The sequence below is a fragment of the Pseudophryne corroboree genome, chromosome 4, assembly GCF_028390025.1.
Source record: "Pseudophryne corroboree isolate aPseCor3 chromosome 4, aPseCor3.hap2, whole genome shotgun sequence".
Lineage (NCBI taxonomy): Eukaryota > Metazoa > Chordata > Amphibia > Anura > Myobatrachidae > Pseudophryne > Pseudophryne corroboree.
In genome coordinates, this window is record NC_086447.1 from 188,203,306 (window position 1) to 188,229,469 (window position 26,164).

The following is a 26,164-nucleotide window of genomic DNA, read 5'->3' on the forward strand; positions in this document are numbered from 1 at the left end:
GGACAAAAAGCGTAGGGGTCCCCCGTATTTCTGAAACCAGCATCGGGCTCCACTAGCCAGATACATAATGCCACAGCCGGGGGACACTTTTATATAGGTCCCGGCGGCCCTGGCATTACATAACCAACTAGTCACCCCTGGCCGGGGTACCCTGGAGGAGTGGGGACCCCTTCAATCAAGGGGTCCCCCCCCTCCAGCCACCCAAGGACCAGGGGTGAAGCCCGAGGCTGACCCCCCCCATCCAAGGGCTGCGGATGGGAGGCTGATAGCCGTTTGGAAAAAAAATGAATATTGTTTTTAGTAGCAGTACTACAAGTCCCAGCAAGCCTCCCCCGCAAGCTGGTACTTGGAGAACCACAAGTACCAGCATGCGGAGGAAAACCGGGCCCGCTGGTACCTGTAGTACTACTACTAAAAAAATACCCCAATAAAAACATAAGACACACACCTTGAAAGTATAACTTTAATGCATACATACACACCTCCATATACACATACTTACCTTATGTTCACACGAGGGTCGGTCCTCTTCTCCATGTAGAATCCATGGTGTACCTGTGGAAAAAATTATACTCACAAAATCCAGGATAGAAGGCTCCTCTTGTAATCCATTTGTAATCCAGGTACTTGTCAAAATAAAAAAACGGACAGTACATGTTCTGCAATATGGAACAGCAATATGCACAAGAGATAGGACTTGGGTCTTCAGCTGGCACCCTACAAGGCTAAGGGATCTCATCTTAAATGGCCTTTATGGCATTACTTTCATCTTATGCATATTACACATAGGGGGTAATTCAGACATGATTGTAGCAGCAAATTTGTTAGCAGTTGGGCAAAACCATGGGGGTCATTCCGAGTTGTTCGCTCGTTGCCAATTTTCGCTATATTGCGATTAGTCGCTTACTGCGCATGCGCAAGGTTCACAGAGCGCATGCGCTTAGTTATTTTACACAAAAGTTAGGTATTTTACTCACGGCATAACGAGGTTTTTTCATCGTTCTGGTGATCGTACTGTGATTGACAGGAAGTGGGTGTTTCTGGGCGGAAACTGCCCGTTTTCTGGGCGTGTGCGAAAAAACGCTGGCGTTTCTGGGAAAAACGCGGGAGTGTCTGAAGAAACGGGGGAGTGTCTGGGCGAACGCTGGGTGTGTTTGTGACGTCAAACCAGGAACGAAACTGACTGAACTGATCGCAATGGCTGAGTAAGTCTCGAGCTACTCAGAAACTGCTAAGAAATTTCTATTCACAATTCTGCTGATCTTTCGTTCGCAATTCTGCTAAGCTAAGATACACTCCCAGAGGGCGGCGGCTTAGCGTGTGCAATGCTGCTAAAAGCAGCTAGCGAGCGAACAACTCGGAATGAGGGCCCATGTGCCCTGCAGGTGGGGTAGATGTTACAGTGCAGAGAGTTAGATTTGGGTGGGTTATTTTCTTTCTGTGCAGGGTAAATACTGCCTGCTTTATTTTTACACTGCAATTTAGATATCAGTTTCAACACTCCCCAACCAAATCTCTCTGCACATTGCATGGCCTCAATCTAACAGGTCGCTCATTTCACTTGCTGGGTGAAATGAGCATCCCCCCCCCTCTCACGCTCAGCACACATCGCGCTGTGCTGAGTGGGGGGAAGAGATATGTGCTGAGCGAACCGCTCAGCACACATCTCTCCCCAGATCTGCCCATGAATACGGGCCTTAAGACTGATCTAGGAAGCACTGTGACCTGAGACTAGAAATCTGTATATTTGATGAGGAGAAGATTGTGGAAATACTTATGTGCGCTGTGCATGACTTTTGATAGGAATATCCGGAATACCCATGCGAGCTGCTGAAACCATGAAATGCATAGTTCATTATAGGCAGTACTCTTATAGGGGGCTACTAGAAAATGTTCTGTTACATTGGGTGCATGAAGATCTTAAATGATTGGAACAGAAAAATTGAAATTGGATGTGAAAAGAGACTAAGCAGGAAAAAGAAGGAACCTAATTACAGTATTGTATTACCAGGTATCACCCTTAATGGGAATTGTAAGGACATCAATCTCGAGGGCTTATCAGTGGCCACCTGCTCCCCACGCTGTGAGCGTCTGCCAGTAAAGCAGCCCTACTCTTACCAGCAGATAAGCTGCCTGGACAGTGTTATCAGGTGAGCACAGCCTTTATCAGAAACATGGATTGTTTGGATTAGTTATGAACTAGATTGATCATATTTCCTTTTAGACAGTGTATGTGTATTTATCAGATTTAAATGTAATAATTGGTGTTAGCCCGATAGAAAGACACAACAAAAAATGGCCCTAGAATAACAAACAGTTATGTCTGTGTAATGTAGAATTTTTCATCTATTCTTTTGTCTATTATGTTTTTATCATTTTGCTTTTAGATATCTGGAGAGCTGCAGTGTTTTGGCTTTTGAGAAACGCAAATTGCTTTCTTCAGAGAAAACGTCATCAGATGATGAACGGGTCCGAATGCAAGATCGGGAGGGTCGGCAAGAAAGACACATGCGTACGTTTATTTAGGCCATAACCCATAACTAATTGGGGCATGGGCCACTTTATTACTGGCACATTTGTAATGATGATAGATAAGTTGATACCTCTATATAGTTTTCTGGGATTTCAGTTAGTTCATGACAACTCTTATATAATAGGCTGGATTGCTTTGTTTCCCATGGTCCCAGGAACCAGCATACATAATACTCTAGTAGGACAAGTACGGATTGGTTAATTATGTACACTGCACTGTCCATGTTTGCTGCGTTAAAATAAGCAGACTGTACAGTAGTGTAACCTTGTCTGTGTGTTAACTGATCTCCAGATGACCAGTGTCTGACAGAGAGGATGCACAAACTGACCACATTTGCCCACAGCCCGTTCCTTCTGTCTTTGGCAGGTCCTGCTGCGCGTTCTGTAGTTAAATGCTTTACTGGGGTACCAAGCTCTGCTCCCATTTCTGGACCTGCCACCACCTGCCAGTCTGTGCCAGGCTCTCTGCCACACCCATCCCTCACCTCCATGCCTGCTCCTGGTCTTGCTATTACACAACTCTCTATGGCCGCCAAGGCTGAGAGTGTGGCGTCGCTAACCAGCCACTGCAGCTACAGCAGCACAATCGTACATGTGGGAGACAAGAAGCTGCAGCCAGAAACGGGTATGAGGCAACATAGCTTAATTTACTAATGACGTCTTGAAGAGATGAAGGGTTATTTATCAATTGCTGCCACCCGTATGTAGCTGGCCTGTAATGGGGAGATTTGCTGTGGAGGGGTTCACTACGGCTGGCCGGCGGTCGGGCTCCCGGCGACCAGCATCCCGGCGCCGGGAGCCCGACCGCCGGCTTACCGACAGCTTGGCGAGCGCAAATGAGCCCCTTGCGGGCTCGCTGCGCGCGCCACACCATTTTATTCTCCCTCTATGGGGGTCGTGGACCCCCACGAGGGAAAATAATTGTCTGTATGCCGGCTGTCGGGCTCCCGGCGCCGGTATACTGAGCGCCGGGAGCCCGACCGCCGGCAAACAGAAGACCACCCGCTGTGGAGTACTGGCAGAACTGCAGTGTGTTCCATATTGTTATTTGAATATTTCAAACTGTTTTGTGTTTTTTGTTTTTATTTCAAGATTTTTGCAGTTTATTTTATATAATTGTATTTCGGTTTAATCAGCATCTTGTCAGATTTTCTTGATTATAATTTTAGTTGGGTGTTTAGTGCTTAAAGTCCGTTGTTATAAGGGAAAGAGCATATTGTACTGTATGTGAAAGGAACATAAACTGCAGATTCTATTCTCAGTTCTTCAGGATTAATCTAGTTTTACACTAATAGCAAATCGACTTTTTCAGAAAAGCGTTTTTACAAGTTTTGAGGTCCATGTACCAAAAGGAGAAGAGGTTTACAATTATGTTACAGTAAAATTATTATTATTATTATTATTATTATTATTATTATTATCTTTTATTTATATGGCGCCACAAGGGTTCCGCAGCGCCCAATTACAGAGTACATATGCACATAATCAAAACCGGAAAACAGTGACTTACAGTTGAAGACAATATAGGACAAGTACAGGGTAACTAAGCATAACTACACCATTAAACGACATAGAGAAGTTCCAAGGTGACCCAAAAAACTGCAGGATTTGGGCAGTTGAGGATTATTAAAGTAAGAAAAGGATAAGCACATGAGGGAAGAGGGCTCTACTCGTGAGAGCTTACATTCTAAGGGGAGGGGTAGACAGACACGGGTGACACAGATGGGGTACATAGAGAGCGTGGAACAGAGGGTTAGGATGAGATTTGGCTGGGTTTAGTAAAGAAGTGGGTCTTAAGAGCCCATTTGAAGTTTTGTGGAGAGTCTGAGGGGGAGAGGTAAAGAATTCCAGAGAAAGGGATCAGCACGTGAAAAATCTTGGAGATAGGAGTGGGTGGAAGTAATCCGAAGACAGGAGTATCTTTAGTTTTGGAGCTATTGTACCTATAAATATGAAGGTGCTAACGCAGATCTGAAAATAACGAGTTTTATGGTAAGAACTTACCTTTGTTAAAACTCTTTCTGCGAGGTACACTGGGCTCCACAAGTCTGGACAATGGGGTGTAGAGTAGGATCTTGATCCGAGGCCCCAACAGACTCAAAGCTTTGACTGTTCCCAGAATGCACAGCGCCGCCTCCTATATCACCCCGCCTCCCAGCACAGGAGCTCAGTTTTAGTTAACCAGCCCAATGCAGTAGCAGGAAAAGAGACGACAACGGTTAGTAGCCACATACACCACACTCTCACGACAAGAGACGTGTCAGCGGCTAATGCCATATCAACCCAAAGAAGCTAAGTGCGTCAGGGTGGGCGCCTTGTGGAGCCCAGTGTGCCTCGCAGAAAGAGTTTTAACAAAGGTAAGTTCTTACCATAAATCTTGTTTTCTGCTGCGGGGTACACTGGGCTCCACAAGTCTGGACAATGGGGATGTCCTAAATCAATTCCTTATGGGAGGGGACGCACTGTAGCGGACACAAGAACCCGGCATCCAAAGGAAGCATCCTGGGAAGCGGCAGTATCGAAGGCATAGAACCTTATGAACGTGTTCCCGGAGGACTACGTAGCCGCCTTACACAATTGATCAAGGGTCGCACCACGTTGGGCCGCCCAAGAAGGTCCAACAGACCGAGTAGAATGGGCCGTAATGTGAGCAGGAGCTGACAGACCAGCCTTCACATAAGCATGTGCAATCACCATTCTAATGCATCTGGCCAGGGTCTGCTTGTGAGCAGGCCAGCCACGTTTGTGAAATCCAAACAAAACAAAGAGAGAATCAGATTTTCGAATAGAAGCAGTTCTCTTCACATAGATACGGAGAGCCCGTACCACATCCAAAGACCGCTCTTTGGGAGACATATCAGGAGAGACAAAGGCTGGAACCACAATCTCCTGATTAAGGTGGAACGAAGAATCCACCTTAGGTAAATATCCAGGGCGAGTTCTAAGAACCGCCCGGTCACGGTGAAAAATCAGATGTGGGGAACTACAAGACAAGGCACCCAGATCCGACACTCTTCTAGCAGAGGCAATAGCCAGCAAGAACACCACCTTAAGGGAAAGCCATTTAAGGTCAGCTGAACCAAGAGGTTCAAATGGAGGCTCCTACAACGCCTCCAAAACCACCCACAAGTCCCAAGGAGCCACAGGCGGGACATAGGGAGGTTGGATACGCAACACACCCTGAGTGAAAGTATGAACATCAGGTAAAGTCGCAATTTTTCTCTGAAACCACAACGACCATGCAGAAATATGAACCTTGAGGGAGGCCAGACGTAGGCCGAAATCTAGGCCCTGCTGCAGAAAAGCCAAAAGTTTGGCTGTACTAAACTTGGAAGCGTCATAATTGTTAGATGCGCACCAAACAAAGTATGAATGCCAGACCCTATGGTAAATCCGAGCAGAAGCCGGTTTCCGGGCCCGCAACATAGTTTTAATGACCTCTTCGGAAAAACCCTTAGCCCTCAAGATGGAAGCTTCAAGAGCCACGCCGTCAAAGATAGCCGGGCTAGGTCCTGGTAGACACAAGTGCCCTGAACGAGGAGGTCTGGGCGTTGTGGAAGTAGTAGTGGATGCTCTGACGATAGGCCTTGCAGGTCTGAGAACCAGTGCCGTCTTGGCCACGCCGGAGCTATGAGAAGCAGAGTTCCTCTTTCTTGCTTGAACTTCCGAATTACCCTGGGCAGAAGTGACACCGGAGGGAACACGTACGGCAGCCGAAACCTCCACGGCACCGCCAGCGCATCCACGAATGCTGCTTGAGGATCCCTTGTCCTTGCTCCGAAGACCGGAACCTTGTGATTGTGTCGAGACGCCATCAGATCCACATCTGGGAGACCCCACCTTTCCACGAGGAGTTGAAACACTTCTGGATGGAGGCCCCACTCGCCGGCATGCACGTCCTGACGACTGAGATAGTCCGCTTCACACTTCAGGACTCCCGGAATGAATATTGCCGATATTGCCGGTAGATGGCGTTCTTCCCACTGCAGAATCCGTGAGGCTTCCTTCATTGCCAAAAGGCTTCGAGTGCCGCCTTGATGATTTATGTAAGCCACTGTGGTGGCGTTGTCCGACTGTACTTGAACAGGACGGTTCTGAATTAAATGCTGGGCCAGGTTCAACGCATTGAAGACTGCCCGCAACTCCAGAATGTTGATAGAGAGGAGAGATTCCTCCTTGGTCCACCGACCCTGTAAGGAGTGCTGCTCCAGCACCGCGCCCCAACCTCTTAGACTGTCATCTGTCGTCAACAGGACCCAGTTGGATATCCAGAAGGGACGGCCCCTGCACAGTTGTTGGTCCTGGAGCCACCAGAGCAGCGACAGATGGACCTCAATGAGTCAATGAGATCATTTGAGACCTGATCCGGTGAGGCAGGCTGTTACACTTGGCTAGAATCAGCTTCTGGAGGGGGCGAGAATGGAATTGAGCATACTCCACCATGTCGAATGCTCATACCATGAGGCCCAGCGCCTGCATTGCCGAATGTATCGACACTTGCGGACGAGAAAGGAAGCAACGAATCCTGTCCTGAAGCTTCAGGACATTCTCCTGAGACAAGAACAACCTCTGGTTGTGAGTGTCCAACAGCGCTCCCAGGTGCACCATGCTCTGAGCAGGGACCAGGGATGATTTCTTCCAGTTGATGAGCCACCCGTGGGCTTGTAGAAACCGGATTGTCATATCCAGATGACACAGAAGAAGATCTGGGGAATTTGCCAGGATTAACAAGTCGTCCAGATACGGCAGTATCCTGACCCCTTGACGGCGGAGTACCACCGTCATCACTGCCATAACTTTGGTGAAGACTCGCGGAGCCGTTGTTAAACTAAAAGGTAACGCCCGAAACTGGTAATGTAGGTTGCCAATAGCGAACCTCAGGTATTGTTGATGTGACACTGCTATAGGAATATGCAGGTAAGCATCCTTTACGTCCAGGGAGACCATGTAGTCCCCAGGTTCCAAGGCCAGAACTATAGAGCGAAGGGTTTCCATACGGAACTTGGAAACCTTCACAAACCTGTTCATTGCCTTGAGGTTGAGAATGGGCCGGGAGGACCCATTCGGTTTCGGTACTAGAAACAGCGGAGAATAGTACCCCCGGCTCCTCTGAGCAAGAGGCACCTGTACTACGACTTCTGTATCCAGGAGAGTCTGTACCACCGAATGCAGAGTGTTTGCCTTTGTCTGGTCCGACGGGACGTCTGTCTGGCAAACTCGATGAGGGGGTCGGTTTTTGAAGGCTATGGCGTAACCTCGAGTGACGACTTCCCGTACCCAGGCATCTGAAGTGGTCTTCAACCATTCCTGGGTATACCCTAGAAGCCGGCACCCCACCCTGGGATCCCCCAGGGGGATGCCCGCCCCGTCATGTGGCAGGCTTATCGGTCTTGGCAGCTGGCTGACGGGCAGCCCAGGCTCTTTTAGGCTTCGGCTTACCAGGTTTGGAAGTGTGGGCCTGCTTATGGTACGCCTGACCTTTTGCTTTACCCAAAGGACGAAAGGGGCGAAAGGACGTGCCTTTGGCCTTCGACACAGAAGGAGCTGTATTAGGCAGACAGGCAGTTTTGGCAGTAGCCAAGTCAGCCACTATCTTATTTAAGTCCTCCCCAAACACAATATCTCCCTTGAGAGGGAGTACCACCAGTGTTTTCCTACAGTCCAGATCCATAGACCAGGATCTCAGCCACAATATCCTGTGAGCCAGGACTGACGTAGTAGAGGCCTTGGCTGCTAGGATACCGGCATCAGAAGCCGCCTCTTTAATATATCGAGAAGCTGTGACAATACATGACAAGCATTGTCTAGCATGGTCAGAGGAGATTTCAGCTTCTAACTCCAAGGCCCATGCTTCAATAGCCTCTGCACCTCATGTAGCTGCAATAGTGGGCCTTTGTGCAGCACCCATGAGGGTGTAAATCGCTTTCAGACAACCCTCTACACGTTTATCCGTAGGCTCTTTTAGAGACGTGACGGTAGTGACAGGTAGAGCTGAGGAAACCACCATCCTAGCCACATGTGAGTCTACTGGAGGAGGCGTTTCCCAATTCTTAGACAGCTCTGGCGCGAGGGGATAGCGAGCCAGCATCTTCTTTTGAGGCACAAACTTTGTAGCCGGGCTTTCCGAGGGTTCCTGACGTATATCCACTAGGTGATCAGAGTGAGGTAAAACCTGTTTAACCATCTTCTGACGCTTGAACCTATCTGGTTTCTTAGGAGGAACGGATGGCTCGGGATCATCCGTAATCTGCAGAATTAACTTAATAGCCTCCAAAAGATCAGGAACATCCACATGTGAACTACCCTCCCCATCATCCGTATCTGAGTCAGAACCTGTGGGGTCAGTGTATGTGCTGTCTTCATCAGACGAGGTGTCAGTGACAGCAGTGGATTGTGAGGAGACAAGCGCTCGCTTGGAGGACCTCTTGGACTTAGGCGAGCGTTGTGCAGACTTTTTAGTAGTCAGGGACTGGTTCAACTTCTTTTATTGAGCAGATAAATCAGCTGCCCACGGCGGGTTAGCTGCAGGGACCACATACGGTTGTACCGGCATTGGGGGTCCCATAGGGGGTGTTAGTTTGTGAACTAGCGTATGCAGAAGCGTGGAAAAAGCGGCCCACGGAGGGTCAGTATGTGCCTCCGTTGCCACAGTCCCACTGGGGGGCAAAGAGCCCCCAGAACCAGAGCCCACAGCTGCTATATCTCCTCATATGGGTCTGTGGCTGCAGCAACCCCAGCAGTGTGCTCAGCCCCAGAACCGTTACCCTCAGAAGCACACATGATATAACTTGCAGTATGAGGTAACACAGTACAATTATTAGCAGCACTATATCCCTAAACCCAAACCCCTGCACAGTGTAGTCAGCACCAGCAGAGATAAAGGAGAGATATGGTGACTAAATCACAGAGAAAAATACGTAATACAGTATATCTTTGTGAAAATCCTATATTAAATAACACCTGACGCACCAAGCCCCCTCAGGTTATAGAATATAGGGATAGCAAGTTGAGTGAAAGACACGAAATGGACACCACTCCGCTATCAAATGCACACACAGAAGGTCACAGTTTGTACAATGCAGAGGTTATTACGGACAATAATACTGCACTGGACTAGCTTATATATATATATATATATATATATATAGCTATATAGTCAATAGATATAACACTACACAGTAAGAACTGGATGTATATCGCAGGGTAATTGTACTATAAACCCCTGATTAAGGGGGTCATTCCGAGTTGATCGCTCGTTATTTTTTTTCCGCAATGGAGCGATTAGTCGCTAATGCGCATGCGCAATGTCCGCAGTGCGACTGCGCCAAGTAAATTTGCTATGCAGTTAGGTATTTTACTCACGGCATTACGAGGTTTTTTCTCCGTTCTGGTGATCGTAATGTGATTGACAGGAAGTGGGTGTTTCTGGGCGGAAACTGGCCGTTTTATGGGTGTGTGCGAAAAAACGCTACCGTTTCTGGGAAAAACGCGGGAGTGGCTGGAGAAACGGAGGAGTGTCTGGCCGAACGCTGGGAGTGTTTGTGACGTCAAACCAGGAACGAAACTGACTGAACTAATCGCAGTTGCCGAGTAAGTGTGGAGCTACTCAGAAACTGCTAAGAAGTGTCTATTCGCAATTCTGCTAATCTTTCGTTCGCAATTTTGATAAGCTAAGATTCACTCCCAGTAGGCGGCGGCTTAGCGTGTGCAAAGCTGCTAAAAGCAGCTTGCGAGCGAACAACTCGGAATGAGGGCCTAAATGCACTCTTTCTTACTAACACTGTCTAAAAAGGCAGGTAGAATACTTAAGTGTCACGTAAAGGCACAGAGCTGACAACCAGGCGGCTTGACATAGGAGGATTTGCCCAAGCAGTCCCAGGAACAGTGAGCTGAGGAATAATGGCGCCGCAGACACTGACGGGGAGTGAGGAAAAGACAGAGATGCAGCTCCAGGGCGGGAACACTTGCTGGAAATGGCGCCCTGTGGCTGGGGGAGGGGCTTCAGGTCTAAGCCTTATCCCCTTTGCTGGCAAAACCACCGGGTACTGTGGGCGATATTAAAATCGGTTTTAAGAGAAAACCTGACCTGCACCCTTGCCCTGGTGATCTAGTGGGATCGCCTGTATCCACAGTGCCCACCGCCAGCGCGCGCCGGCCCGCCTCCCAGTGACCGTGCCGGATTGCGATAAAGACCGGGTCCCGCGAACGGGACCCACTTACCACCTCCCGAAGCGTGGCCACGCGATCCTGGAGAGCCCCAGCCGTGTGTGTCTAACATGAAGAAAACCGGAACCTCTGCTGTAGGTACCCGGCAACCAGCGCTCGGGAGTGTACAGTGCCGCTGGGGAGAGCTGGAGCTGCGGCAGAGAATGTCTTCTGACAGTTACCACCGCTGCTGCCCTGAAGTCTTCCCTTTTTCTTCAGAAAAAAAGCTCTTCTTAGGGCTGCATGGAGCAGCCCCTCTGTTAAGTGCCTGCTTACTGCAGCACCAACTTACAAAACTGAGCTCCTGTGCTGGGAGGCGGGGTGATATAGGTGGCAGCGCTGTGCATTCTGGGAACAGTCAAAGCTTTGAGTCTGTTGGTGCCTCGGATCAAGATCCTACTCTACACCCCATTGTCCAGACTTGTGGAGCCCAGTGTACCCCGCAGCAGAAACACTGGTTAGTGTAGTGTAAGGGGGAGGAATTTGTATTGCACATGTGTAAAAAAATAAAAATATGAGCGCACACAAATGCGGGAATACAGAGTTAGACATGTTCAAAACATATCTGCATATGAGATCAGAGAGGCGGAATGGGGTGTGAATGGACGTTCCATGTAGACATACTGTAGTAAGGACACACACGCAGACCAACATGTAAGCGGTAGGATTTGTATGTTTTGCACCTACTATAAGGCGAATGACTGTACACCTGGATAATGATGGAGACTATTACCAAGCTAGGGGCATAAGCTGCCCATGAAGAGGTGGTTGCGCTGCTTTTCCCGGGCAGTTTACTTTTGAGTAATGTATGCCCAATTTACTCTGCTTCAGTCTGGAAGTCTCACTATGCACAGTCCAGCAAACTTGATGTTTAGGGTAACTAGTTGTAAACCTACAGACTGTAGTATATAGTTCATTAACAAATTATAAAGTCTAAATCACAGTTAGCTATAGAATGGCATCTGTATTGTGGGTGATATCCGTATACCCTGTGTCTAAATAGCCCAACTTGTATTTTAGTACCAATGGTCCTTTAGCCCACGCATGATTTGTTTAGACTACAGTCACGTTAAGATGTGCCCTAGCTTGGCTATATCTTTCTTATCAGGACAGAATCGGGAGAACCCAGGGCTCTCGTGTGTCTGTCTGTGTTGCTCATGTAAATGAGAGCAAGCCATGACCTTCATGGTATTACCATAAATCACATAGTGTTGGTGTCCTGTTTTCTGTTCCAAACACTGTGGACCTCTGTTTAATTCTACACTAAAACCTATCCCTGCAACAATCACTGCAAAATAAACATTTCTAGAACGAATATCTAGCATGTTTCCTGTACTGTAAAATTACAAGTGCTTAATTCATGGTCTAGATCCATTCTGAAAGGATGGACATTTTCCTTACTAATATGGATGGGTGTGTTTTTTTTTTTTTTTATAAGCTTTTATTTTGACTCTCTTTGCTACTTAGAATTGGAGGATGGGCCCTCACATTCTGCCGCTGTTCCTCCACTTCTGCCAGGAAACACACAGAAGGAGCCATATAAACAGCTGGGACTAACCAAGAAAGTGCTGGTGGCTCACACTCACAGAGAGGAGAATGATTTTCTCAATGGCTTCATAGATGTCAAGAGGCTAAACGCCTTCCAGACGAGGTGCAGTAGCTACATGCATGAGAGGCCGGGAGGTGAGCATTCAGGGAACTGACAATGGGGTAAGACACAGGTCAGCTGCTGGATAGCAGTGGGAGTGAGGTCCATGATGATATTGATGAGATGACCGTACAGCCTAGAGAGTTTTGTGGCATCTTTGGGAAGGAAATTCTTGTTTGAGGACAAGTCAGTTTGGGGTTGTCACTTTAATGGAAAGATTATTGGCTGAATGTGACTTGCACAAATCATGAAATTATAGATTATTTAAAACGAAATATTTCCTTTGCTTGCAGCCCTGCGACCACATGGACCACAGGGTACAGGTCCTGCCGTAAGGCGAAGCGGCAAGACACGGAAGCCTAAAGTGAAACGTGTTCGGCCAGACTCGTGGCATAGCAGCAGCTCGGGCATACCACAGCACCATCGCTGCCCTCTTCCTGGGAACAACACCACTGCCTGGTCCCAATCTGACCACTCCCATACTAGTTATCCTCCACTGCCATATTCTATGTTGCCTGCTTTTCCTTTGCCTGTCTTCCCTTCGCCCCAAATCCCAATGCCAAATGAAACCCCCTCCAATATGCAGCCTTTCCATACCCCTCTAATTTCACCCATGGTAGCAGTTGTTCTACCTAATTATATGTATCCCCCTAGTCTGCCACCAACTGTTTACCCTGGGGCAGCGCCCCAACATCCCTTTCCAGTTCAGCCTTCATTATACACTCCGCAGCCAACCTTCACTGCTTTAAATCCTACATTCTCTGTTCCACAGCCTCCTTTCCCTATTATACAACATCCCTTTCCTATTCCACAACCTATAGCTCCTCAGTCTGGCTCTTGCATTGTGCAACCATTTTCATATCCAATGCCACAGAGTGAACAAAAGCTTAAGGATGGGATCTCTCGCTCCTCCACTCCGCAAAAGCCTCCATCACCCCCTCTGTTCCAGTCTCGCTGCAGCTCACCTCTACAGCTGAACTTGTTGCAGTTGGAAGAGTCTCCAAAGGCTGAGCGTCCTGAGGGAGGCCCAGGTGTGGGAGGTGCTGGGAACAGTACATTGATGCCTCAACCTTGTGAAGATCCCGAGCTGGTAGTTATAGTATTGTATTGTATTATTCAGTGCCGTAACTAGACATTTTGGTGCCCTGTAACAGAAAGAGAATTGGCGCGCCCCCCCCCCCCCAATTCATATTCAAAACAGGGATAGTGCGCAAGTAAGAACCGTGGCCACAGAATAGTACCAATTCACATTACACTGCATAGTAGTACCCCTTATACACGTTACACCTGACCACATTTGTGTCCGTTGTTCACATTACACCACACAGCAGTTGCCTTATACACGCTATGCCAGATAGGAGAGCCCCTTATATAACAGTAGAGCCCCTTGTAAACATTACGCCACGGTAAAGCCCCTAATTTCTCCTCCTCATTTCCCGCATAGGGAAAAATGTTACTAAAAGCTGGAAACTACATACTGTATTAATACTATAACTGATGGCTTATACTGTAGTAACAAAACGCAACTTGGATCTCCTATGGTAACACATACAAACTCCACACAAATAGGGCCCTGATTGGAATTAAACCCATGAGACCAGTGCTGTAAGGCATTATAGCTAACCGCTGTACCACCGAGCTGCTGTTTTGTAGCCAAGATTAAATTAACACACCCTGGATATTTTTTGCTGTTAATATACAGAATCTTTGCAGCAGTATTATCATTTTTAAATCATACTTTTATGTAATCATTAGACTTAAAATCCTCCATTACGCCATCATTGCTCATACAGAAGAATGATTTTATCTTCAGTTTCCATGCTGTTGCAATAGTATAGGTCTATTATACCTGTAGGTCTTACATCATGGTTAGCACTTTTTCAAATCACCTATGACAAATAAAACACCAGCACACATGGGGAACTCCAGAAAGATGATTTACCACCTACAGGAGCAGAACCTGTATGTTACTGTAAATTATAAAATGCTGAGCAAGCTGAGTATTCCCAATAAATGCAATAAAAACTACTCAGAAATACGGAGGTCAAATGGAGAAAAACTAGATAGAAATGGAAATAAAAAGGAGTATTCATGAAGATACCAATCCCAGAAATTAGCAGGTGCAGGCTGCAACCCCCATCATGATGGCCCAGCTGTACATGCATACATACACTGTACGAACGTACGTAGATACATACTGTACTTGCATACATACAAACACACACACTGTATGTATGTATTCCACAGGGAATAACATCGGGGTGTAGAGTTGGATCTTGATCCGAGGCACCAACAGGCTAAAGCTTTGACTGTTCCCAAGATGCACTGCACCGCCTCCTCTATATCCCCGCCTCCAGGCACTAGAGCTCAGTTTGTAAGTTGGTGCCTGCATATGCAGGCAGCTAACAGGGAGGGCTGCGTTAGGAAGCCCTGAAAATAGCTTTTCTGAGAAGAAAGAAGACTTCAAGGGCCGCAGCACAGGCACTAGATGCTATATGTCATACTGACATATCGTGCTGTGGCTCCATCACCTCCCCCAGCGGCGCTGTATACTCCCGCTCACTGGTTGCCGGGTACTTACAACGGAGGCGCTTCGGTCTCATCGGGCACACATCACCGCTGCTGCTCCCCTGGATCGTATGGCCGCACTTACAGGTAGGAGGTGGGACCCACCGAAATCGCGATCCGGACGTGGTCCCATGAGATGGACCGTGCCGCTGGCGTGGACACTGTGGTCGTGCAGGGACCCCACTATATCCACCAGGGCAAGGAGCACAGGTCGTATTTACTAAAATCCTTTTATTACAGGCTCCATAGTACCCAGTGGTGAAGCCCAGCAGAGGGCATAAGGCGCTGACCTGTAGCCCCAGCCCCAAGCGCAATCCACAGCAGATGTTCCCGCCCTGGAGCTGCATCTCTCTCCCTCACTCACTGTCAGCATTTGGGCGCCATTACACAGAGCTGCGCTGATTCTGGGACTGCTGGGCAATGTCTCCTTTGTAAAGCCGCCTGCGTCATCAACGCTCTGCATTTACAGGACACTGTATTCTACATGTTGTTTAGACAGTGTTAATTAAGAACAAGTGCATAACTACAGGAATATTTAGTACAAGTATTCTGTGATATACATCCAGTGTTTACTGTGCATTGTTATATCTGTATTTCGACATGGTAGAGTACGCTCATTTTCACTCTCTCCCTCTGCAGAAGCTAATTCTTTCCAGGTGGAACGGCCTGCTTCACCGGATCAGATCTCACATGATCTCCTTGACTCCGGAGGTTCGTCTGTCACTGACCTGGTGGCTACATGGCCAACAATTGAGCAGGGGTCGTCCCTTCTGGATCTCCAACTGGGTCCTCCTAACGACGGATGCCAGTCTGCGGGGTTGGGGCGTGCTGTTGGAGTAATACTTTCTTCAGGGTTGGTGGACCAGGGAAGATAAATATTCTGGAGTTGCGGGCAGTGTTTAATGCTCTGAAACTTGCAGTGCCTCTGGTACAGAACAGTCCTGTTCAAGTACAGTCTGACAATGCCACCACTGTGGCGTACATAAATCATCAAGGTGGCACGCGAAGCCGCATGGCTATGTTGGAAGTGTCAAAGATTCTTCAATGGGCAGAAGCCATCTGCCAGCCATATCGGCAGTGTTCAATCCGGGGGTCCTCAACTGGGAAGTGGACTACCTCAGTCATCAGGACGTACACGCCGGAGAGTGGAGCCTTCATCCAGAAGTATTTCAACTCCTAGTGGACAAGTGGGGCCTACCAGATGTAGATCTGATGGCGTCTCGACACAATTACAAGGTTCCAGTCTTCGGAGCAAGAACAAGGGATCCTCAAGCAGCGTTCGTGGACACACTGGCAGTTCCATGGAATTTTCGGCATCCGTACATCTTCCCTGCGGTGTCACTCCTGCCCAGGGTAATAAGGAAGTTCAAGCAAGAAGGAGGAATACTACTTCTAATCGCTCCAGCGTGGCCCAGGCGGCATTGGTTCTCAGACCTTCAGGGTCTCTCGATAGAGCGTCCTCTTCTGCTTCCGCAACGCCCAGACCTCCTCGTTCAGGGCCCTTGTGCCTACCAGGATCTGGCCCGACTGGCTTTGATGGCGTAGCTCTTGAAGCTTCAATCCTGAGGGCCAAAGGATTTTCTGAGGCGGTCATTCAAACTATGTTGAAAGCCCATCAACCAGCTTCGGCTCGGATTTATTATAGGGTCTGGTATTCTTACTTCACCTGGTGTAAGGCTAAGAATTACAATGTATACAAGTTCAGTACTGCCAAACTTTTGGTTTTTCTGCAACAGGGCCTGGACTTAGGCCTTCGTCTGTCCTCCCTCAAGGTTCATATATCTGCCTTGCCGGTGTGGTTTCAGAGAAAGATTGCGTCTCTTCTTGACATTCACACTTTCACTCAGGGTGTTTTACGGATTCAACCTCCCTATGTCCCTGCTGTGGCTCCATGGGACTTGTCTGTTGTTCTGAATGCCCTGCAAGAGTCTCCATTTGAGCCTCTTGAGTCTGTGGACCTTAAATGGCTTACGCTTAAGGTCTTATTTTTGCTGGCTATTGCCTCTGCTTGACGGTTTTCAGACTTGGGTGCCTTATCGATCACCCTTTCTGATTTTTCACCGTGACCGTGCGGTTCTTAGAACTCGCCCTGGTTATCTACCTAATGTGGTGTCATCTTTCCACCTTAACCAAGAGATTGTGGTTCCGGCCTTTATCTCTCCTGATTTGTCCTCCAAAGAGCGGTCTTTGGATGTGGTACAGGCTCTCCGTATCTATGTGAAGATAACCGCCTCCCTTACAAGATTTGATTCTCTCTTTGTCCTTTTTGGTTTTCACAAATGTGGCTGGCCTGCGAATAAGCAGACCTTGGACAGATGGCTTAGAATGGTGATTGCACAAGCTTATGCACAGGCTGGACTTCCAGCTCCTGCTGCTATCAAGGCCTATTCTGCTTGGTCTGTTGTACCTTCTTGGGAGGCCCGCCGATGCGCGTCCGCTGAACAATTGTGCAAGGCGGCTACGTGGTCCTCAGTGAACACGTTCATCAGGTTCTATGCCTTTGATACCTCCGCCTCCCAGGATGCCTCCTTTGGACGCCGGGTTCTTGTGCCCGCTACAGTGGGTCCCCTCCCATGAGGAACTGCTTTAAGATATCCCCGATGTTATTCCCTGTGGAATCCCAGTGTACCCCGCTGCAGAATAAGAGATTTATGGTAAGAGTTACCATGGTTAAATCTCTTTCTGCGAGGTACACTGGATTCCACAGGGCGCCCACCCTGACGCACTTAGCTTCTTTGGGTTTGTATGGCATTAGCCACTGGTACCTTCTCCTGTTGTGAGAATGTGGTTCTATGTGGCTAACATTTACCATCTTTTACCTGCTACTGCATTGGACTGGTTAACAAAACTGAGCTTCAGTGCCTGGAGGCGGGGATATAGAGGAGGCGGTGCAGTGCATCTTGGGAACAGTCAAAGCTTCAGCCTGTTGGTGCCTCGGATCAAGATCCAACTCTACACCCCGATGTTATTCCCTGTGGAATCCAGTGTACCTCTCAGAAAGAGATTTAACCATGGTAAGTCTTACCATAAATCTCCTTTTTCCCTCAAAATTCTGCACACAATACTCCATAATGACAATGTGAAAAAAGCTTTTTTTGAGATTTTTGCAAATTTATTAAAAATAAAAAACTAAGAAATCATATGTGCATAAGTATTCACAGCCTTTACCATGAAGCTTAAAATTGAGCTCAGGTGCATCCTGTTTCCACTGATAATCCTTGAGATGTTCCTTCAGCTTAATTGGCGTCCAACTGTGGTAAATTCAGTTGATTGGACATGATTTGGAAAGGCACACACCTGTCTATATAAGGTCCAACACTTGACTGCATGTCGGAGTACAAACCAAGCATGAAGTCAAATGAATTGTCTGTAGACCTCTGAGACAGGATTGTCTTGAGGCACAAATCTGGGGAAGGGTACAGAAAAATATCTGCTGCTTTGAAAGTCCCAATGAGCACAGTGGCCTCCATCATCTGTAAATGGAAGAAGTTCAGAACCACCAGGACTCTTCCAAGAGCTGGCCGGCCATCTAAACTGAGCAATCAGGGGAGAAGTGCCCTAGGTATGGTGGTGGCCAAGAACCAGATGGGCACTCTGTCAGAACTACAGCATTCCTCTGTGGAAAGAGGATAACCTTCCAGAAGGACAACCATCTCTGTAGCAATCCACCAGTCAGGCCTGTGTGGTGGAGTGGCCAGACTGAAGCCAATCCTTAGTAAAAACATGGCAGCCCGCCTGGAGATTGCCAAAATGCAGCTGAAGGACTCTCGGACCATGAGAAACAAAATTCTCTGGTCTGATGAGACAAAGATTGAACTCTTTGGCGTGAATGCCAGGTGTCATGTTTGGAGGAAACCAGGCACCGCTCATCGCCAGGCCAATACCATCCCTACAGTGAAGCATGGTGGTGGTGACAGCATCATGCTGTGGGGATGTTTTTCAGCGGCAGGAACTGGGAGATAAGTCAGGATAGAGGGAAAGATAAATGCAGCAATGTGCAGAGACATCCTGAATGAAAACTTGCTACGGAGCGCTCTTGACATCAGACTGGGGCGACGGTTCATCTTTCAGCAGGACAACGACCCTAAGCACACAGCCAAGATATCAAAGCAGTGGCTTCAGGACAACTCTGTGAATGTCCTTGAGCGGCCCAGCCAGAGCCCAGACTTGAATCCGATTGAACATCTCTGGAGATCTAAAAATGGCTGTGCACCGATGTTTCCCATCCAACCTGATGGAGCTTGAGAAGTGCTGCAAAGAGGAATGGGCGAAACTGCCCAAAGATAGGTGTGCCAAGCTTGTGGCATCATATTCAAAAAGACTTGAGGCTGTAATTGCTGCCAAAGGTGCATCAACAAAGTATTGAGCAAAGGCTGTGAATACTTATGTACATGTGATTTCTTTCGTTTTTTGATTTTTAATAAATTTGCAAAAATCTCAAAAAACCCTTTTTCACGTCATTATGGGGTATTGTGTGTAGAATTTTGAGAGGAAAAATTAGTATATTCCATTTTGGAATAAATGGATCCACTGTACATACATATACTGTATACACATATACTGTACATACACTACATACAGTACACGGATATACACTGTACATATACACTGTACTTATTTACATACATACATACATACATATATACATACATACATACATACAGTGGTGCTTGAAAATTTGTGAATCCTTCAGAATTTTCTGCATTTCTGCTGCAATTTGGCCTAAAACTACCACAGATTGTCGCACAGTCCTAAAAGTAGATAAAGAGAACCAAATCAAACAAATGAGACAAAAGACATGCTCATTTTATTTTATTGGTTCTCTTTATATACTTTTAGGACTTGTGCGACAATCTGTGGTAGTTTTAGGTCAAATTTCAGCAGAAATATAGAAAATTCTGAAGGGTTCACAAACTTTCAAGCACCACTGTACATACATAGACAAGAAAATGCCACCGGCACCATAGAGCCACAGGCAGTGTACACACATGGCCACTCCTACCTACCTCTTCCCGCAGAGCCGCGAGTACATCAGCCTAATGGGCCCTACACACTGGTCGATCCCAGTGAAAGATATGAACGATCTCGTTCATTAATGAACAAGATACCATTCATATTTTTCAGTATGTAGGCACCAGCGATGAACGATGTGCGGCCCCGCGCTCGTTCATCGCTGGTGGCGGCTCGTTTAAACATGCAGGCCAATATGGACAATCTCGTCCATATTAGCACGCAGTGCTATGGACCCGGGTGAATGGGGGAGTGAAGAAACTTCACTCCCCCCGCCGCGCTAGGTGTGTACACTGAGCCCAGCACAGGGAAACATCACCTTACCCCGGGCACCAATCAGAGGGGACAACCATCCTACTGGCCAGCACATGGACAACCATCAATCTCCCCAGAAACAAAGGGACACACATCACTATCCCCGGGCACACAACACTTGCAAGCAACTTCACTGAAGCCGGATGCACCGCTGGCAACATCTCAGTGTGTGTCAACAAAAAGAGATAGCGGCAGGCTCCGCCCTCAGCGCATCTGCACTGTGTGTGGCGCACCCCAAGCACAACCCTAGTTACGGCCCTGGTATTATTTACTTTGCATATGGTGTGTTTAATATACGTGGTACTCACTTGGCTAATGTGCATCTCCCATTTCTATATCCTCAGCATATCTCCGAGGCAGAATCCCCTGCAGATGACCACACTAGTGATGCTGTTTCTACTGGCAGTGACTTTATGGATCTGTTACTGCAGGAAGACGCATCTTTTGGAACCTGTTCAGTATCTTCTGCAGTTTCAGAATCCCTGACCTCAGGATTCCGCAGAAACGGTACATCTGGGAGTCAGACAGGTGTGTCCATTACAGCAGTAGGGAAAGTGTTCTGCTATAAACTAATGGCCCCCATAAATCAGACAACCCGTTTCCCCAATCAGTGATTCGGCGACTGAATCTTCTGAACGGCAGCCAACGTTGATCAGTGATCTGTTGGGGAAATTAAACCTGTTAAAAATGCCCGATTTGCCGGCCACAACAGTTTTTCAGACGGGATCAGCAAATCAGGATTTTAAACATGTTTAATATTCTCATTTCCCCCACCCAGTCGTTGCGGAATCAGAACATTGCCCCAATACATATGTAATGTATGACGAGTTTTTAATCAATCTTAATTCATCTTTTTTTTTTTCTCTTTTATTTGCTGCAGGGAGTAGTCTGACAAGCCACAGCAGCAAGTACTTTGGCAGCGTTGACTCTTCAGAAAACAATCAGAAAAAGCACGAGTCAACAACTGCCAGTGGGGAGGCTGCTATGGAGTTTGTACTTCAAGACCCCATGTGGCTTCTTGCTGCCAACGCAGATGAGAATGTCATGATGACCGATCAAATATCGCTCCGGTGAGCATTGGAGGATTAATATAGGCAAAAATAGTGCTAAATATGCTTCAGTGAGGATCCGTGGGAGTGATATCTCCAATATAACTGGGACTACCAAAGCTTAGCTGCTGGCATTTACTTTCTATACATTGTAATAGACACTGTTCCAGTAACACTAATGGATAATCAAGTACCTTCAGGTTGTGAGACTTGTATTGTCTCTGGAGTTTCTGAAGACCACTCTGCGCATGAATGCCCCCTTATGACTTGTAGGTTACTAATTATAGGACCTGCACAAAAATCATTGCATAAATCAATCCATATGTGGAAATTAATACTATTATATGGGGATGCAAGAGCTGGAAGAATACAATATTATGACCCCCGTATATGTATTCATCCTTCTCTGCATCACTCAAAACAGCAGCAAATGATAGGTCATGGTCTGTTCCCCTTTACTGGTACATACTGACATACAAGGTGACTATAGTTAAAAATCCTGAAATATGTTGTGTAAAAGTCACGTATGTGAACATATAATTATGTGTCTGTCATATGTTCATTATCAGGGATGTGGATGTGGTTCTCAGAGAGGATCGTGATCGACTGAAATCCATGCAGAAGTTTCAGCCTCGCTTCACAGATGATCAGTGGAAAGAACTGGGAGAGATTCATTCTTGGATACAGAGAGGAGGACTCCCAGAGGCCGTCGAGGTGACCATGAGTATATGGAATTGCTTAACCCAGTGGTCCCCAAAGTTGGTACTCAAGGCACCCTAACCGTCCAGGTTTTAAAGATATCCATGGCTCAGCACATATGGTTAAATTAAATTGAGGTACTTCTAAAGTCACCTGGGGCCAAGCATCAATATTTCTGACCTTGGACTGCTAGATTGACTTGAGGGACGAGTTTAGGCTTAACTTGTTTATCTCCGCTTTACCTAGTCCTCTAAGCTGTGAGAGTAACCGGCTACTTTGATTGGGAAAGTTATAGATCGTAGGTGAAGACAAATTAAAAAATGTTAACTTAAATATAGTATCTTATCCTCTTGCTTTCTGAGAGGATGCCTGGGTATACAGCTCATGATACTGGAATGGCAACTTTTTGGAAGATAGCATGTCGTCTTGCACATCTGCTTTCATTTGTTTAATGCAGTGGATCTCAAACTCAGTCCTCAGGACCCCAAACAGGTCTGCACAGGTGTAGTCATTACTTATTGAGCTGATTATTTCTCCTATGATTCTGAGAGGAGACCTGGAGAACATGGAACTGTGTGGGGTCCTGAGAACAGAGTTTGAGAATCTATGGTTTAATGTATGCCAACCAATATAGTTACACTCACAAAGTTCATACACCAGTATGGTTACTGTAGGCTAGATACTGATATCATCTTACATGTTCTTGGCATTATTGATTTGTTTATGGACCATGTATCACACTTATTATTGACCATAATTTTACAGTCTTTGGGCCTGATTCTGCAATGACTATTTGCATCAGCTTTCTCTGTATGCCTGACTCAGAATGGCACTCTCACGAGATAAATCCCAGCCCATTTCAGACAAAGGTAGATCTGGCACAGATCCGTCTGATTGCATAGTGATCATAGATATACAACAGTGCGTAAATTCGCACTGTATGGTAAAAATCTCTATTTGCATCCATGAGGAAAGATCGTCCAACTCTGAATCGGGCATAATATCCTATCATTTATTTACTTAAAAACTTGCACTTCCATAGATGACAAACTTACTCTGCAGGCAACATAATGCAAATTAATTGGGGTTTTGTATTTCATTGAAGAAATGAGGCACATTGAAACATACATTGTTCTAGTAGCATGCGTGTTTGTGCGTGTAAGGATGGTCTTGATTGTCAGCTGGTGTGGTTGAGGTCTGGAAATGGAGTTGTCTTTTAATATGGATTTTGTACCGAAGAAGAAACGGGCCGTGTTAGAAACCTATACGGATGGTGAGATATCTGGACGCTTACAAGACTGTTATTCATTCTGAGTGTACATTAAGAAATCCCCTTTGTGTCTGATTCTGGACTCCAGCCTGAATGTAAACAAAGTTCTGCTAGTTAATTTGCTAATCGGATTGTACTCAGTAGTTTCTATAATTGGCTAAAGGATAAATCCTGCTCTGAAAATAGCAGACTCTATCCAGGACAAGGTGGACGACACAGGGTGTCTGTGTGAAGCCAGCTGGGCTTGCAAGATGCTGACCAGTCTGTTCATACAGCGGTGACAGGTGGTGAATGTCTTGTAGGTAGTGTCCTGTAACCAATACATGAAGGAATTATAGACTGGTCTGTTATTACAGAGGGTTATGTTAGGGATCAATAAATTTCTGAATTAGGCTTTAATAGAAATTGTTTTAAGCCACTTTTGAGTTATTTATAGACCTACAGTAGGTCTTTCATTACATTCCTAAACTGCTAAAACATGGGCCCTCATTCCGAGTTGATCGCTCGTTATTTTTCATCGCATCGCAGTGAAATTTCGCTTAGTGCGCATGCGCAATAGTCGCACTGCGACTGCGCCAAGTAACTTTGCTATGAAGATAGTTTTTTTACTCACGGCTTTTTCTTCGCTCCGGCGATCGTAGTGTGATTGACAGGAAATGGGTGTTACTGGGCGGAAACACGGCGTTTTAGGGGCGTGTGGATGAAAACGCTACCGTTTCCGGAAAAAACGCAGGAGTGGCCGGAGAAACGGGGGAGTGTCTGAGCGAACGCTGGGTGTGTTTCTGACGTCAATCCAGGAACGACAAGCACTGAACTGATCGCACAGGCAGAGTAAGTGTGGAGCTACTCTAAAACTGCTAAGTAGTTTGTGATCGCAATAATGCGAATACATCGGTCGCAATTTTAGGATGCTAAGATACACTCCCAGTAGGCGTAGGCTTAGCGTGTGTAACTCTGCTAAATTCGCCTTGCGACCGATCAACTCGGAATGAGGGCCATTGTAACTGCAGTGTGTTCTCAAAATGGCAGAGTCCAGTCTTGTATACCCGATACCTGTGTTACAGTGCTGTGATCATCACTGTATAGAGGCATGGGAGAGAGGACCCCAGCACAGGCATACAGCTCATGTGACCAGCCATAGAAGGAATTGCCAATAACTGCGCATTGTTACCATATGTACTATAAAGTGAGCTGTGTGATCCGTTGGCCGCAAAGAACAGACGTTGTGGTTGGAACTTGGAATTACATGGAACTCTCATTTTAGTAACTGGTTTTCAGATGCTAGTTCCAGCAGATGGTTGATATACTTTATGGTGGTGCATTAATTAAACGCAATGGCTACAATATGCCAGTCTGGAACAGCACACCACAAACGGCAATATTGCTAGTTTTTCCTTGCACCCCATAAAGGTGACTGTAATGGACAAATATGTGCACAGCCAAACATCACAGCGATGTCCAGCGGCACATAGCATGCAATTGAATTGGACCTAACAATCTTAGTCTTTTAGGGCTAGACTCTTTTAAATGTAATAATGAACTTTGAGCTCCATTCTAAACTCGGACTATTTTTTATTTTCTGCTGTGGGGTACACTGGGTTCCACAGAGAATGACATTGTGGGGTGTAGAGTAGGCTCTTTATCCGAGGCACCAACAGGATAAAAGCTTTGACTGTTCCCAGAATGCATAGCGCCGCCTCCTCTATAATCCCGCCTCCGTGCACAGGAGCTCAGTTTTGTAGTTTGTGCCATACAGTGCAGGCATACAACTGGTGGGCTGCTCCAGCAGCCTTCAGAAGAGCTTTTTTAAGTGAAAAATGAAGACTTCAAGGGCTGCAGCAGAGACACTGTGAGTGTTAGATGTCAGTCAGACATCTCCTGCTGCAGCTCCATCACCTCCCCCAGCGGCGCTGTATACTCCCGCGCCCCGGTTACCAGGTACTTACAGCGGAGGCACCGGTTTTCTTCAGTCAGGCACACACACCACCGCAGCTCTCCAGGATCGCGTAGCCGCATTCAGGGCGGAGGTAAGTGGGTCCCTCAGGTGGGACCCGTTGTAAACCGCAATCCGGTGCGGCCGGTGGGAGGCGGGCCGCGCACGCTGGCGTGGACACTGTGGCTGTACAGGGACCCCACTAGACCACCAGGGCAAGGGCACAGGTCGGATTCTCTCAAAAATCCGTTTACGAAGGCCCACAGTGCCCGGTGGTGAAGTCCAGCAAGTGGATAAGACTCTGACCTGTAGCCCCTCCCCCTGCCCCAGGGCACCATTTAGAGTAAATGTTCTCGCCCTGGAGCTGCATATCTCTCTATCCCTCACTCCCTGTCAGCGTTTGGACGCCATTAGGTCAAGCTGAGCTGATCCTGGTACTGTTTGGGCAAATCCTCCTCTGTAAAGCCGCCTGCATGTCAGTGCTGTGCATTTTACAGGACACTTAAGTATTCTACATGTCTGTTGACAGTGTTACTTAAGAAAAAGTGCATTTAGTCAGGGTTGTTTAGTACAAGTACCCTGTGATATACATCCAGTCTTTACTGTGCACTTATATCTATTGAGTGTATAGCTATACTTAGTATTACTCTGTATTGCTAGTCCAGTGCAGTTTTATTGCATGTCATAATTTCTGCATTGTACATTGTGACTATGTGTGTGTGTGCATATAGCTGCTGTGTGACCTCCATTTCGTGTATCTCACTCAGATTGCTATCCCTATATTCTGTAACTTGAGGGGGCTAAGTGCGTCAGGATTATTAATTAATATAGGTGTTCACAAGATATACTTATTGTGTATTTTTCTCTGTGATTCTTAGTCACCATATGCCTCTGGAACTCTCTGTGTGTACTACACAGGAGGTTCTTGTCAGGTG

The 26,164-nt window shown here is 46.9% G+C and overlaps 1 protein-coding gene across 9 annotated transcripts in view; it reads left to right on the plus strand.

Annotated features, from left to right (window-relative positions):
* Window positions 1–26,164, plus strand: part of LOC134909150 (period circadian protein homolog 2-like) — a 104,535-nt gene that overhangs the window by 65,784 nt on the left and 12,587 nt on the right. For 7 of the 9 annotated variants that reach the window (XM_063915656.1, XM_063915649.1, XM_063915648.1 and 4 more), the window contains 8 exons: window positions 2,012–2,150; window positions 2,388–2,512; window positions 2,900–3,157; window positions 12,205–12,420; window positions 12,679–13,475; window positions 20,623–20,806; window positions 21,159–21,348; window positions 21,897–22,041. In XM_063915656.1, coding sequence (XP_063771726.1) covers window positions 2,012–2,150; window positions 2,388–2,512; window positions 2,900–3,157; window positions 12,205–12,420; window positions 12,679–13,475; window positions 20,623–20,806; window positions 21,159–21,348; window positions 21,897–22,041 — 2,054 coding nt within the window. The remainder of the gene's footprint in view (window positions 1–2,011; window positions 2,151–2,387; window positions 2,513–2,899; window positions 3,158–12,204; window positions 12,421–12,678; window positions 13,476–20,622; window positions 20,807–21,158; window positions 21,349–21,896; window positions 22,042–26,164) is intronic. The other 2 variants (XM_063915655.1, XM_063915654.1) reach the window with 2 other exon arrangements.